Source organism: Oreochromis aureus, linkage group 18, assembly GCF_013358895.1.
Source record: "Oreochromis aureus strain Israel breed Guangdong linkage group 18, ZZ_aureus, whole genome shotgun sequence".
NCBI lineage: Eukaryota > Metazoa > Chordata > Actinopteri > Cichliformes > Cichlidae > Oreochromis > Oreochromis aureus.
Window position 1 is genome coordinate 35,711,509 of NC_052959.1, and position 15,804 is coordinate 35,727,312.

At 42.0% G+C, this 15,804-nt stretch overlaps 1 protein-coding gene across 7 annotated transcripts; it reads right to left on the reverse strand.

The window, feature by feature from the left end:
- Window positions 1-12,261, reverse strand: LOC120434303 (zinc finger protein 2 homolog). 7 transcript variants are annotated; one of them, XM_039602150.1, is made up of 4 exons: window positions 11,975-12,260; window positions 9,738-9,874; window positions 9,440-9,580; window positions 8,645-9,283 (listed from the first exon to the last, which is right to left on the reverse strand). In XM_039602150.1, exons 2-4 carry the CDS (start codon window positions 9,847-9,849, stop codon window positions 8,727-8,729), a joined length of 810 nt encoding a protein of 269 aa, XP_039458084.1. In that variant the 5' UTR covers window positions 9,850-9,874; window positions 11,975-12,260; the 3' UTR covers window positions 8,645-8,726. The 7 variants fall into 7 exon arrangements, with proteins under 7 accessions (XP_039458085.1, XP_039458086.1, XP_039458087.1 ...); XM_039602151.1 differs by lacking the exons at window positions 8,645-9,283; window positions 9,440-9,580; window positions 9,738-9,874 and adding exons at window positions 1-193; window positions 2,834-3,310 and having other exon boundaries at window positions 11,975-12,253; XM_039602152.1 differs by lacking the exons at window positions 8,645-9,283; window positions 9,440-9,580; window positions 9,738-9,874 and adding exons at window positions 1-193; window positions 3,041-3,310 and having other exon boundaries at window positions 11,975-12,246.
- Between the last annotated feature and the right edge of the window lie 3,543 nt (window positions 12,262-15,804).

The window sequence follows — 15,804 nt, forward strand, 5'->3', positions numbered from 1 at the left end:
TTGGTTTATATCATAATTGTAAAATTCGAACTTTAATTCAACAACAGTAGATTTCAGTTTTTTGATACACATGGAAAAGACAAAACAACAACAACAACAACAAAAAGTTAAAAATTGATCACATCGCAGTCTGACAGCTGAAGACATCAGGCTGATCTGATCTGCGCCGTAACAGCGGGTGTACAACAAGTTTCTGTAAAAAAATGGTTGTGGTGGTGAGCAAAATGACCATTACAGCAGGTATACTACTGCGTTAAGGTGGTTTAACTCTGAACCTTTAGAAACTCTCTACCTAGACACTGTTTTCTCTAAAAAGACTTTAACCTGAGGGGTTTATTATGAAGATGGTATTAAGGGAACAACTGCACATTAGAGACCTGAAACTTACAGCAGTAAAAAGTAAGAAAAGATTTGCTTTAGCTTGTTGCAAATCTAAATTAATTGTATTACTTTCTTGTGTTGTGTGTTCTAATTGCTACAATTTAATCAGTGTTAAAGAGATTTAGCAGCAGATTAGAATGAGGTATAACAACACAGACACTTTTAAAGTGAAACTCTGAACACATTACCTGCTCCTGACCAGGTTATATATTCAGTGTAAGTTACCACAGTGAATTAGATAAAAAGAGCTACTTTTGTGACACAAACCTCTGACTTTTAGCTCAACACAGCTCACTGAGCAATTAACCTTGTGTCAAAAGTACACCTCTCAGTGTGAGTTCTCATATGGCGCCACAACTGTGTTCTGGTTTTGAACCTTTTTTCACATCTTTGACAACAAGGCCACTGGCCAAGTGGAATACCTGGGAGTGTCCTCAAAACCTGCGCTGACTTGCTTGCTCCTGTGTTCACCAGACTATTCAACCTCTCCCTGTCACATGCCACTGTCCCGCATTGCCTCAAATCAGCAACAATAATCCCACAGTCCCCAAGTCCACCACCATCAGTGGCCTCAACGACTACAGAACCATCGCTCTGACTCCAGTAGTTGCTAAGTGCTTTGAGAAGCTCGTCTTAACGCACATAAAAGACTCCCTCCCACCCAGCTTCGACCCCCACCAGGTTTGCCTATAAGGCAAACAGGTCCAACTGAAGATGCAATTTCCACTGCCCTCCTTGGACTTCAGTAAGGATGCTCTTCATTGATTTCAACTCGGCCTTTAATCCCCACATCCTAGACATCGTTATTGACAAGCTGGTAAACTTGGACTCCCACATGTGCATGGATCAAAAACTTTCTTACAGACCGATGACAATCTGTCAAGGTTGGCAACCAGAGATCATCCACCCTGTCACTCAGCACTGGCTCACCACAGGGATGTGTGCTGAGTCCACACCTGTACACCATCTACACCAGTGACCGCACCCCCACGCACCCTGCAACATCATCATCAAATTTGCAAACAACAGCACTCTGATGGGGCTCATCACTGACAATGACGACATCGCCTACAGAGATGAGGTCCAACGTCTGACAGAATGGTGTTACAACAATAACTTAAACCTCAACACCAGGAAAACCAAGGAAATGGTCACAGACTTCTGCAAGACAAAAAAACGGATCCCCCCCCCCATAAAAGGTGATTACATGGAGAGAGTGCCCTCCTTTAGGTTCCTTGGTACCCACATTTCCGAGGACCTATCCTGGACAACTAACACATCAGCCCTGGGGAAGAAAGCCCAGCAGCGCCTCCATTTCCTGAGGGTTCTGAGATGACACCCTAGTCTCCTTCTGCCATGCCACAATAGAGAGTGTGCTGCTGCACGCCATCCCTGTGTGGTACGCCGATTGCACAAGAGCCGATAAGATGAGACTCCAGAGGGTCATCAGAACTGCAGAGAAGGTGATTGGCTGTGCTCTCTCCATCCTGGACTCCATTTCCAGCTCTAGATGTCTCTCCAGAGCCAGGGCAATCATAAAAGACCGCCTCAATCCTAACCACCATCTATTCAACATCCTGCCCTCTGGAAAAAGGTTCATATCCATCAGGTGCAAAACCAATAGACTAAAGAACAGCTTCTTCCCGTGGGCTGTAAGGAAAATAAATGCAAACTGAGAGTTTCCTACAATCATTCTGGTGCTGCTATTTGCTATTTATTATTATCATTATTGCTTTTTTGTGTGTGTGCGTGAGTTTCTTTTTGTTTCCGTACAATATTCTGCTCCTGCTGTGCAATATTTCGGCTATTTGTGCAATCTCCATCCCTTAATGACCATAGCCCTTCCACCCTTATTTATTATTTACAATTATTTATTATGACGTCTACATCATGTTTATAGTGTACATAGTGTTCTCATATTGTCTCTTCTTCTTCTTTATTGTATATCGTTTTCTTTATTTTCACACCTTTGTGGTATTGCTTCCAAATTTGAGTGTGCAAGCAAAAGAGTTCTAAGTTCTAAGTTCCTCACCTGTGTGAGTTCTTATGTGCTCTGTTAAATGACAGTTACGTTTGAACATCTTCCCACATGTTTTACAAGTATATGCTTTCACACCTGTGTGCATTCTCATATGCGTCAATAAAGAACTACTATATCCAAACACTTTCCCACATGTTGCACAATGATATGGTTTCTCCCCAGTGTGTGTTCTTGTGTGTTTCAGTAAATCACTATTATATAAAAACATTTTTCCACATGTTTTACAACAATATGGTTTCTCCCCAGTGTGTGTTCTTATGTGTTTCAGTAAATCACTATTATACATAAACTTTTTTCCACAAGTTGTGCAACAAAATGGCTTAACACCTGAGTGAGTTTTTGTGTGCTTCGACAAAGAACTAGCAGATATAAACGTTTTCCCACACATTTTACAAGAGAACGGCCTCTCACCTGTGTGGACTCGATAATGCCTTCTCATTATATAATTATACTTAAAGGCTTTTCCACAAACATCACAGTTTGAGGACTTTTTACTTTTATCAGAGTTACATTGACTTCCTGAAGTAGGTGGATATTCTGCATTGTTGTGACTTTTGTTTCTATTTCTAGCTGATCCTGAATCAAACTTCTTGCTTACTCCCTGATCTTGGCTCTCACCTACAGCAGAGCTGTGAGAGAGAAGCTGGTTACTCTTTTGTTCTGGTTCACTGTGGTCATTTTCCTCATAATCAGCAGTCACCATAAAGGTATCAGTCTCCTCCTTCAGTATAACCTGTCTTCTCTCCTGACTGCTGCAGAGTTGCTCCTGTTCCTCTTTAATATGAGGAAGCTCTGACTCCTTCTGGTTGAGACTCGCTTGGTTACAGAGCTGCTGGTCAGTGAGAAGCTCCTCCTTACAGACATGCTGCTGTGGGACATCTGGAGGGACAAAAGGAGAAATGACAAAGAAATGATATAAGAAAAACACATGTGAGGAAATATACTGTGAAAACCAGGAAAAGTACAGTAGTAAGGATAGACACACATTAAACTACAAACTGCTGTTGAAAATAGTTTGTTGCTTTATAAGAAAGCCCTCCTGGCTACACAGGTAAGAGTTTATAACTGCAAAGTTTGGGTGCGTACGTGGTAGTCTGTTCCAGGAAGTACACCAGATGTCCCAGAGATGAGCGACAGCGAGGATGGAGACAGGAAGCACCTGGCTTCGACCCGAAGAAGATGTTTGTTTTAGACTATGTTAAAAGTCATTGTGGTTGTGGAGTGACGTATGCTTTGTTTAAGTCTGCCTGGTAACAGGAAGACTGCCAACCCTATAAAACCTTTGTCTAATTATTGTAAGTTCAGTTCGACGCTGAAATCTGCACAGCGTTCGGACTCACACATGTGTATTCATTAAAATGCCGTCTAATTGCACACGCCCGGATCAGTGCTTATTTATGGATTCCTCCTCAACATTTTTGAACCTTAACAAACCCCAGGTTTCTCTTCAGCACTGTAGCCAGGCTGACATAACGTCAAAGCTCTGTTGAGCCAACAATCCCTTTAACGTTAACTAGTAATGACTTTTAGACCCCATTCCTACAAAACTGCTCAAAGAAGTCCTGCCATTAATTAATTCTTCGATCTTAAATATGATCAACCTATCTCTAATAATCAGCTATGTACCACAGGCCTTCAAGCTGGCTGTAGTTAAACCTTTACTTAAAAAGCATCTCTAGACCCAGCTGTCTTAGCTAATTATAGGCCAATCTCCAACCTTCCTTTCATATCAAAAATCCTTGAAAGAGTAGTTGTCAAACAGCTAACAGATGATCTGCAGAGGAATGGCTTATTTGAAGAGTTTCAGTCAGGTTTCAGAGCTCATCACAGCACAGAAACAGCTTTAGTGAAGGTTACAAATGATCTTCTTATGGCCTCTGACAGTGGACTCATCTCTGTGCTTGTCCTGCTAGACCTCAGTGCTGCGTTCGATACTGTCGACCATAATATCCTATTAGAGCGATTAGAACATGCTGTAGGTATTACAGGTACTGTGCTGCAGTGGTTTGTATCATATCTATCTAATAGACTCCAATTTGTGCATGTAAATGGAGAGTCCTCTTCACACACTAAGGTCAATTATGGTGTTCCACAGGGTTCAGTGCTAGGACCAATTCTGTTTACATTATACATGCTTCCCTTAGGCAGCATCATTAGAAGACATAGCATAAATTTTCACTGCTATGCTGATGACACGCAGCTCTATCTATCCATGAAGCCAGGTAACACACACCAATTAGTTAAACTGCAGGAATGTCTTAAAGACATAAATGACCTCTAATTTTGTGCTTCTAAATTTAGGCTGGACTACTGTAGTATTATCAGTCCTAACCTCTCTGAAATGCCTTGATTGATTCATAATGCTGCAGCAAGAGTCCTGACAGGGTCTAGAAAGAGAGAGCAGATTTCTCCTGTACTGGCTTCCCTTCATTGGCTTCCTGTTAAATCCAGAATTCAAAATCCTGCTCCTCACATACAAGGTCTTAAATAATCAGGGCCCATCTTATCTTAATGACCTTGTAGTACCATATCACTAGAGATGGACCGATCCGATATTCCGTATCGGTATTGCTCCGATACTGACCTAAATTACTGGATTGGCTATTGGAGAGAAATAAAAAATGTAATGCGATCCATTAAATATCACAAAAGCACCTCACAAAACTCGCGACATAGTGTAACTCAGCTCATAACCATAGCACGTTGGAGGAGTATGCGTCACGTGATAGAGCGGCTGAGCGTGCAAGACCTCTCGGTGGTCTGGTTGAGCATCTGGAGCCTCGCTACCTGCTTCCAAACCGGGATTTCATCTCCGAGGAAGTTATCCCAGAGAGAAGTAAAGCAAGTGTGTAAGTTCATCTCTGAATGTTTGTAAAGCATTCCACGTTAAGCTTAACAACCGATATATGGAGCGACTGCCTCTCTCTCTCTCTCCTGCTGCTACTTCAATCATGAAACTGATCAATGATCAGCTGATCGGCTTTTCTGTCACGAGTCCGTCTCTCTTCTTTGTTTTTGGCCCACTTTGCACCAGAAAGAGGAAACCAGCGGCGGAACAACAGCAGCACGTTTAAGCTTGATAAGCTGTTGTTAGAATGTATTTAATATTACTTTCTACACCAGGATCCTTTTCTACGTAGCTGACGGCTGGTAACTGTGTAGGGGCGGATCTAGCAAAGTTTAGCCAGGGGGGCAGGTAGGGAAAGGGGGGGGGGGCACAAAAATACTTTTCTTTCTTACTGTCATGTCTAGCTTTTAATAAATAATTATCTGAATCTTACAACCAAAGTTTTCATCTGATGTAAAATATATGGAAATCCATTACTGTATATAGGGCTTTGGAGTTGACGTCACGCCGCAATGCATTGTGGGAGTGCGGTGCCATTTTCGGGGTCTACGAATAAAAAGAGACACTGTGCTGGAACGAAGACGACGAATCATGCTTAAAAGCAGCTCCAAAGAAAACGGACGGTATAGAGACCGATTGCGTCCAGAGGCGAAGCAGCGGTACTTGAAAAAAATAGAGTGCATCGCAAATCTGGACCCATATGAAATACGGCAGTGGAGTAAAGACCCAGACGACTTACCGCCACTGTCCTACCCAGATATCTTCACCTATCTTGTTTGTGGAGTAAGCGCCTACACAGCGAACCAGTTTCGTAATTACAAGTCACTGGAGGCGCACATACAATTTACAAACGGCTGGGTGCAAGATTTGGCTATTTTCAAGCTGCCAAACTGCGAGTACGTCATGATTCATACCAAGGTAAGTCGGCTGGAGTGCATTGTCCACCCCCTGCGATAATTAATGTTATACATGTATCATTGAACTGCTAAAATGTTGTTATCCTATTATGTGCCCATAATTGTAAAGTAGATGCAAGCAAACACATTGATAATCAGGCAAATTATTACCTAACGCCAATTTGTGTCCCCCCTGTCTCATTTCATTTCATTTATTGTCTTTACATCAACCTTGTCCTTGTATGTTCCAGGTATTGCACTCCCAAAGATTAAATGAACCTGCATTACGGCCATGGGTAATTGTAATCACCACGGGGAAGGTCGAAGCCGCACACTGCACCTGTATGGCCGGAGTTGCAGAGACCTGCACCCATGTCGCTGCACTTCTGTTTAAAGTGGAGGCAACAGTGAGGATCCATGGCACAAAGACTGTCACAGATGAATCAGCCTACTGGGTTTTGCCGGGGAACACAACCAAGATACTGCCAGCGGCTGGCCATAACATTGACTATACGTCTTCAGCAGCACAAAAAAAGACTCTTGATAAGAATATAAAGGGACCATCTGTGGTGAAAGGCAGAAGAAGCCGTCCTTCAAAAAGAAAGATTCCTTCTTCTACGTTTGAGGAGTTGTCACCAGTGTTAGACACACTTCAAAAACACAATAAAGCAGTGTGTTTGTCTGGATTGGAGAAATACTACACATCACACACTGTCAAGTCATCCACATTACCACTGTCTCTGGCGTGTTTGCACAACACAGGAGCAGAGTCCCTTGGTCTTACCGAGCTACAACTGCACTGTGTAAAGTACGAAAACACAGCAAAAGTTACTGAAGAACAGGCAGAAGCTATCGAGGTACGCACAAGACTACAACACAAGAGTCCAGAATGGTATGTTTGGCGTGCTGGGAGAATCACGGCTTCAATGATGCATGCTGTGTGTGCCACCACTGTAGAAAAACCCGCCATTACTGTGGTTAATCGTGTTTGCTGTCCTGTTAACTCTGTCTATAATGTGCAAACAACTTGGGGACTGGAGCATGAACAGGACGCTCGACACGCCTACACCCAGAAAATGTCAGCGTGTCACAAAAACCTACAGGTCTGTATGTGTGGTTTTCTTGTTAACACGGCTTTTCCTGAAGTAGGTGCATCTCCTGACGGTCTAACCACGTGTGAATGTTGTGGGAAGGGCTGCCTGGAAATTAAATGTCCATTTAAGTACAGATCTGACAGCATTCAGCAAGCATTGGATGCACATGACAAAGACTTCTGCCTCGAGTTGACAGCAAATGGACTTAACTTGAAGAAGACTCACCACTTTTACTCTCAAGTGCAAACACAGGTGTTTGTGTCCAACGCAAAGCACTGCGACCTCGTGGTTTGGACACAAAAAGACATGGCAGTTGTACGCATCTTCCCAGATGTGCACTTCTGGGAATCACGTTTAAAGAAAGCTCAGGAGTTCTTTCAGAAGGTGTGCCTTCCTGAACTAGTAGGAAAACATTTCTCTATGCAAAATGCAGCCCTGAGTGGTCACAAAGTTTTTCTTTCTGGTGTGTAGTTTTTTTGTCAGAAGTGCATTGAAATATGTATAACTTGATTTCAACACTGCAGCACTTACCATGTAACAATTGTCTAAGTGTAAAATAAAGCGTCAAATGCAGATCTTTGTCGTCACCTGGCTTTTATTATAATGTTATTTTAGTGAAACACAGAGTTTAAAGCTATGATAAACAGTCAATTATAGTATACAGATACAGAAATGGTTACATAATGTGATGTCAGTGTGTTCATACAATTACACAAAAAAAAAGGTTTTCCTAGTAGTATTTCCTCAGAGATATACTCAAAGTTTTCACAATCATTAATTAACAAGAACAAGTCTCATGTATGTCTGGCTTCACTACCACACTGGGGCACATGTTAACCAAAACACAACACACCTGCACAATTTTATCAAGAAAGGTAACGTCTTCACCCTCATATGGAAGAAGAGAACGGATTGGCATAGTGGTATGTAGCATTTTGAACTTATTGCGCAAACTGCCAATTACTCGCTCGACATGGATTCTTAGGTGTGCAATGGCTCGTGTATTTTCAATGTCCTTGGCATCTAGTTGACAGAAGCCCCTTGTAAATGCTGGGATCTTAACCTCCGCACACATCATTCCCGCCGCATCTCTGATGTCAAAGCCTCTGTCAGCCAAAACTACATCCCCTGGTAACAGCTTGTTAAGTATGCCACATTGCTCTGTGATGTGTTTATCTGATGCACGGCCCCCACACCCCTTAGAAATGAATGAAATTGCACCTTGGGGAGTAATCCCGATCAGGTATTTCATGGTGTGTGTACCCTTGTAGTGAAAAGTAGCACGCGTTTGAGCACGAGCCTTTAAATTAGATGGTCGTTCTGTACGAATTTCAAAACAGTCAACAATGATGGCTACCCGATTTCCAAAAGTTTCCGTAAATTGTGGAGGCATTGTTGCTTGCAAACAGTGCCTCTCTGGCCAGTGTACAAGTATTCCTAAGCGGGCATACAAAACGTCAATTGTATCAGCAAAGACAGAAGAAAGAGTTTTGTGGGAGACATTGAATAGAGATGCTAAGATGCTGGACAGGAAGATCAAGTCTAAGTCGCATAAGTGTGAGTAAAAGCATTTGGAAATGCGACAGTTTCTTTGATGCTGGTAGGAAAGCTTTTACATTGTCTAGCACAGACATAAAAATAGCAAAACAAGTAAGACCAGTGTAATATTTCACTTTTTCCGTGTCACCCTGTAAAAAGTTTTCATTCAGCTCTGTCTTGTCCAACAGTGATTTAAGCTTTCTGTTCTCCTCCAGCAGCCGGCTTATTTCTGCTCTGCTCTGTACACAGCGCACACAATCAATTGTCGGTCTTTGATCTTCTGTCTGTCTCTCTCTGAGATCAGCGTTTTCTGCATCTGCACCTGTTACCTCTGCTTCTACGTGTCCATCACAAATCTGGCCCTCAGACAAAATCACAGGGTTGTTATGGTGTTGCTCTTCTGTGGTGTCCATCTCTGGCTGCTCTTCTGTGGTAACTTCTGCTGAGGCTTCACCTTCACACTTTGCTGCTCCATTGTGAAAGCCTGTCCAATACAAAGAGTGCAAATACACAAGGAAATTTTTAAGTGGTTTATACATTAAGGTCGTATGAATACTCAAAAATGTATGTGTTGATTGACGGACACTAAGATCAACTTTTAAAATGAGAGATTGTGGTGGGGGGTGCGGTTGTTGTTTACCTCCTACTAGTGCTTTCTTTTGTTCCCGTTGTGTTCGCCTCCTGTGACGGTCTGCATGTGATGTTCGGATTTCGGAGTGCCCCATGTGTAGCGTTGGTACCCAGTCTGGATTTGTTTGATCCATTTCATAGGCAGGCTTCCCTACAGTTGTGCAAAAGAATTAGCGAATCTTCACATAGCACATATGTCTGCAAAGTCACTCCATTCGATGTTTGATCGCATTTTCTATAACTTCTGAGACCACCAACGATAATATTATTCAGCTATAAAGTGTGATATGAACATATTTAGCACTTACCGGAATGAAAATGTCTGGAGCACACCAAGTGATACCGGGAGATGGAACAGAACTTGATATCAGCTCGTCTCACGGCTGCTATCCAGGCTCGACGCCTTTTTTTTGGTAACATCCGATACCTGAGCTCCTTGAAATTGCTTCCAGGTTAGGAAAGCATAAAAAGACAACCCAAGCTTATTCCCGTGCCGATCGTAAGATCGAACATTGCAGCCGATCACACAGCAAGTACGAACCATGGTTGTGCTTTTGTGCTTTTGCTCGCCCGCCGCTTGCGCTTAGACCCCGAAAATGGCGAATCGGGCCAAAATCCTTTCCACGCCCACCCCCGTGACATCACGCTCCAAAGCCCTATAGGAACTATTAAGTCAAACTTATAACCTACTAAGCTATAGTACTTTTTCCTTTGGGAACCATCTGTGCAGTCTGCAATTCTGTTGAAGAAAGATGTTGAATCTATCAAATCAAATCAAATCACCTTTATTGTCACATCACATGTGCAGGTACACTGGTACAGTACATGCGAGTGAAATTCTTGTGTGCAAGCTTCACAAGCAACAGAGTTGTGCAAAATACAATAACGTGCAACAAGCAAAATATAAAAATGGTTAATCTAAAAAGTAATAAATATATGTACCATATATAAAGGTATATACATTACTGAATGTGTGTACTAAATATGTTTTTCTACGTGTGTGTGTGTGTGTGTGTGTGTGTGAGTGTGTATATACATGTTTTACAAATGAAATAGAGTAAACAATAAAATAAGATATATAAAATATAAAATATACAGAGGTAGGTATGTGCAAAACAGTGGCATTAATGTACAGTATGGAGTGCATAATGTTGAAGTTCCAGTAGTGAGGGTGAGGTGTCTATGACGTGTTCAGCAGTCTGATGGCCTGGTGGAAAAAGCTGTCTCTCAGTCTGCTGGTTCGGGACCGGATGCTGCAGAACCTCCTTCCTGATGGAAGTAGTCTGAACAGTTTATGGCTGGGGTGACTGGAGTCCTTGATGATCCTCCCGCTTTCCTCAGGCACCGCTTCCTGTAGATGTCTTGGAGGAGGAAGCTCACCTCCAATTATCCGTTCAGCACACCGCACTACTCTCTGGAGAGCTTTGCGGTTGTAAGCGGTGGTGTTGCCATACCAGGTGGTGATGCATCCAGTGAGGATGCTCTCAATGGCACAGCGATAGAAGGTCCTGAGGATGCGGGGGCTCATGCCGAACCTATTTAATTATTCTAGAAAAATTATTGATTTCTGTGCATTTTTTTTTTTTCACAAATGCATTAAATTAAAGTCGATTAAGTCAATTAAGCATTATGAGGTGGAGGGTGGTTCCCTATTTTTTTTTTTTTTTTTTTTGCTGGGAGTTTGCAACCCTATTAGTTAGGTTGTTTAATATTTCTGCTAAGTAGTCTTTAAAATACCAGAATAGGGAGGATGGAGCAGGTTTAAGTTTATTAGATTGATCAGTGTTGCTGAACTATGAAATATTTGGGGTGCAGTGTATTTTTTGCATACAGGTATAACAGAATAGCTTTAGTGTTTTGTTTTTTAAAACTTGAGTATGAACTTATACAAAATGCAGCAAGATATTAAAAAAACAACAACATTTTATTGATCATAAAATACGCTATATCGGATTTATATCGGTATCGGCAGATATCCAAATTTATGATATTGGTATGAGTCATTAAAAAAGTGGTATCGTGCCATCTCTACATATCACCCCATTAGAGCACTTCGCTCTCGCACTGCAGGTTTACTTGTTGTTCTTAGAGTATTTAAAAGCAAGTCCACCTAAACAAACTCATTCTGTGATGGATTCAGGTTGAATAAAATACTCAAATCCGGACTGATTTCAAAGCATAACATGAATTATTCTATAGGAATGTTCTTTTGGAGCGCAAACAGACAGAGGGACAGAGCGGGGAGGAAACGGACCAGGGCGGACACCAACCACGAGTCTTCCGGGAGCTTTTCGGCACATGGGTCCCCCTCTGAACCAGACTCACAAATCTCCTAATCCTAACTTTGTTTCACTAAATAATCAAGAGAGAAAGTTCTGACTAAAGGCTCAAATCCAGGCTGATTTCAGCGCCTGCTGTTTGAATGGAGCACAGTGCAGTCCTGTCCTCTGTTTGCTCTTTGTTAGCTCACATCTCCAAAAAGTCCTCACAATCAGAAATGTCCCGCAGAGCTGTGATCAGGATCCTCCCTCAGAGGGACACTCACCTGTCCTGTGCAGCTTGATTTGGGGTTTCCAGGTGATATCCAGCAGTCTGCGCTGACGGTCGATCTCTTCCTCGTACTGGACGATCGTTTTTTCAAACTCCAAGAATATTTGTTCAGCAGCAGCAGTTAGTCGCTCGTTGATAAACTCTCTCAGATACTGAACTGAAGGCATTGTTACTGCCACAGCTCACACACTCAGCTCACACACTCAGCTCACACACAACAACACAACAGTCTCTGTGTTCAGACACACACGTGGGACGGTAATAACGCCTTTGTTTGTTTACTTCCGCCTGTGTCACATGGTGAGGTTCCGGCAGTGGACAATAGCTACCTTTGGTTCCTGGTTAAAGTCTCACTCTGTGGCAGTCCAAATCCAGTTTATTTTTAAAGCACATTTAAAAAACAGAAAGTTTGTCCAAAGTGCTGCACAAAGACAAAAGATAAAGACACTCACATGAAATAAAACAAAGACAATGAAAAGAGCACAGCAGCTCACACCGGTCCAAACACTGTTGAAAGAAAAGATGTGTTTCAAAAGAGAATTAAAAGCTGGAAGCAAAGATGGCCGTCTAATATTTGAAGGCAACGTTTTCCGGGTTTGGGAGCCTCAACTGAAAAAGCTCGTTCTCCTCCAAGTTCCAGTCTAGTTTTTGGGGACAACTAGGGTTGCCAACCGTCCCTTGAAAAACGGAATCGTTCCGTATTTAGAAACAAAAGTATTGAGCTGAAAATGGACGCACTTTGTCAAATGGTTAAAAAAATAATTTCACACACACAAAAAAGAGCTAGGAAATTCCCCACACTGGGAAGGGTGAAGACAATCGGGTCGCCCAGCCCTGGCCATGAGGCGTCCCTTATTTATTTTTCATGGAGTTGGCAACCCTAGGGACAACCAAAAGCAGCCGGACGGCTGATCTAAGGGAATATGAGGCTGAAGTATATTATTAGTCCTTTATTTTTCCAGTCAAAAATCTCACTGAGATAAAAATTCTCAATTCCAAGAGAGACCTGGCGAAGGTATCAGAAAGGTATGGAGGAGCAAGACCATTTAGACCATTTAGGCATTTATGAGCCAACGTCTGGACTTTGAAATTAATTCTGTGACAAACAGGAAGCCAGTGAAGAGAGGACAGGTGAGATATGTTGATGCCTGTGTGCACCAGTTAAGAGACGACACAGAACTGATTTGTTTATTACATTTAAAATTCAAATCCACAATGACTCCCAGTTTTGTGACCTGCTGTTCGATGTATGACCCAACTCACCCACAATTAATAAGCGGATTGCACCAGTTATTATTAGCGCTGCATATAATTACTTCTTGACCTCTTCAAGGCAGTTTAAAAGGAGTTGGATGGAGCCTGGATTATTAGGTGTTAAAGGAAGGTAATTAGGCAGTCATCTGCAGTGGAAGGATATCTCAGTTTGTTGCAGTCAATGAATAAATGATTGTGAGCAGCAAGGCTGCAGTGAGAAGAGAAAACAGATCCATGAATGGATTAAACTCCATGCTGTCAGGGTCCTGAGTCCGCGGACTCAGTGATTTTGGTTTGAAGTGTTATTATTATTATTATTATTATTATTATTATTATTATTATTATTATTATTTGTCGACTCGTGTTCTTGCCTTGGGATGGTTTGTGTTTTGAGATTTTCTGGGTTGGTGCTCCCTCTGTTGGTGATGTTAGTGTTTCCCCTGTCTCGTCAGGTTAATCAGGTCCAGCTATATATTTATATCTATATCTATATTTCCTTGTGTCCCTCTGTGTGTATTTATGTTGTGTGAACTTGTGTGCTCCTTACTAGTCCGTCTGGGAAAGTCTCCGTGAAACTGTCCACGTGTCTACTTTACATTCTTCCTGCCCTTCTCCTCCTCCATGTCCCCTTCCTTCTCCTTCCCCTTTGTCTTCAGGTTTGCCATTGTATAGTTTAGTTTCTCCCAGTTTAGATTGTCCTTAGTTCTGTTTTTGCCATCCCCACTTTGTATTCAGTCATTTATAATAAATCTCCCTCGCATCTCAGTAAGTGCCTGCGTTTGAGTCCTTTTTCCCACACACTACACGACTGTTTCCCCAGCTGTGACAGGCTGTGGAATAAAAACATAGGAAATTATTTTCACTGTTTAGCTTTCAGTGTTGACTTTCATTTAGTTTTTAATACACAACTAAACAAATCCATCATATTGAAATAAAAATATCAAAGACAAAAGAGCAGAAACTGCAGCAGCTTATTTTTCAGCTGCTGTATCAAATAAAAGGAGTAAAACCTCCTTCATCTGTGTCACTGCGTTAGTTTTCAGGTCTTTCAAATCTGACTCCAACAGTTTTCTCTGTGTTACACTTATTATTACACAAGCTGTAAATGTTTATTGGTTACAGACATTTAACGTTTTATTTTCAAAGTTGAGCCCAGACATGAGTGTTTAGTGGATGTTCTTTGGCTCAGACACCACAGAGAGAAGAACCAGATGCTCTGTGTGAACAAAGTTGAAGCAGGAAAACTTTAAACATTTCCTGCTTCCTCATGACACATCACATGAGAACAAAAGCAGCTCCTCCTCCTCCTGACTGCAGAAACCTGTCTGACTCCAGCTGTGAACATCAGACCACTCACAGCTAACTCCCAGTGAACATCACTTCCAACATTTCTCCTCTGGAAAGATGGAAAAACTGGCTGTGATTTGGATCTTTGCAGCTCTCGTAGGTACGTATGTTTCTGACAGGAACACCTGAAATTCAAAGACATGTTTACAGCGTTACAGATCCAGTTTGGATTTTCTTTGAGCTCAAGTTTGGAGTGATGATTAAACAGAAAAATATTTCAAGTGTGAAATCAGAGAAACTTCAGAGAAATCAGCAGTAAAATGTGTCTTTAAAAAATCCCCACAGTAATACTCGTGGACAATGTTAGTCTGATGGCTTCGTTTTCTCTACTTTTTCCAGGACTAACAGCTGGAGACTCAATCACGAGATGAAGTCATTGAAACAGAAGGAAAATCTGTCACACTCACATGTAACTATCAGATAAGTGGTGGTCGTTATGTTGATGAGATGGGTTACAGTTATATTTACCTTCACTGGTACAGACCTTTCTGACCTTCAGGCTCCTCAGTTTATACTCTGGAGAATATCAGGAGGAGGTGATCAGTATGCCCCGGATAATCGATATGGATCAGAAACATCTTCTACATCAACTAATCTGACCATAACAGCCCTAACCCTGGCAGACACAGCTCTCTACTACTGTGCTCTACAAACACAGTGATACAAAGTGTAGAAGAGGCTGTACAAAACCTGAACACAGATATCTGACTACTCTTCAAAGAGGAGGAAGTGGTATTCAAAGCACAGCTTCATATCAGATGGATTCTGCTAATTCCTGTTTTATCAGAGTCACTGTGGTTACAGCTGCTAATGAAACACTGTGGGAGGATTCACATGAGCAGCAAATCCACATCAACCACAAACCAACTGTAGGAACGTTCAGACACAATAAAAACTGTCAAACATCCAAAGCTGCTCATTTACACTATTTTATATTTAGTGGATGAGGACATGCAAAAATGCAGCAGAAGCAAAATAAACAGAGTAACAGAGGTTTATCTCTTTAAGGTAAAATCTCTCACATGAAGCTAAAAGTCCAACCAGGAAGACCATCTCATGCTTATTCCATTTATTCTCTTTGAACTCCTCACATCAGATGATGATGCTCTCCTTCATCATTGTCCTGCTCTGGTACTTTGTGCCTGGCCTTCTTGAGGTCTCTGAGCAGGATCCTGACGCTGCATCATCTGCTGACTGTGTGCTGGGGAGAATGCCGGAGCAGGC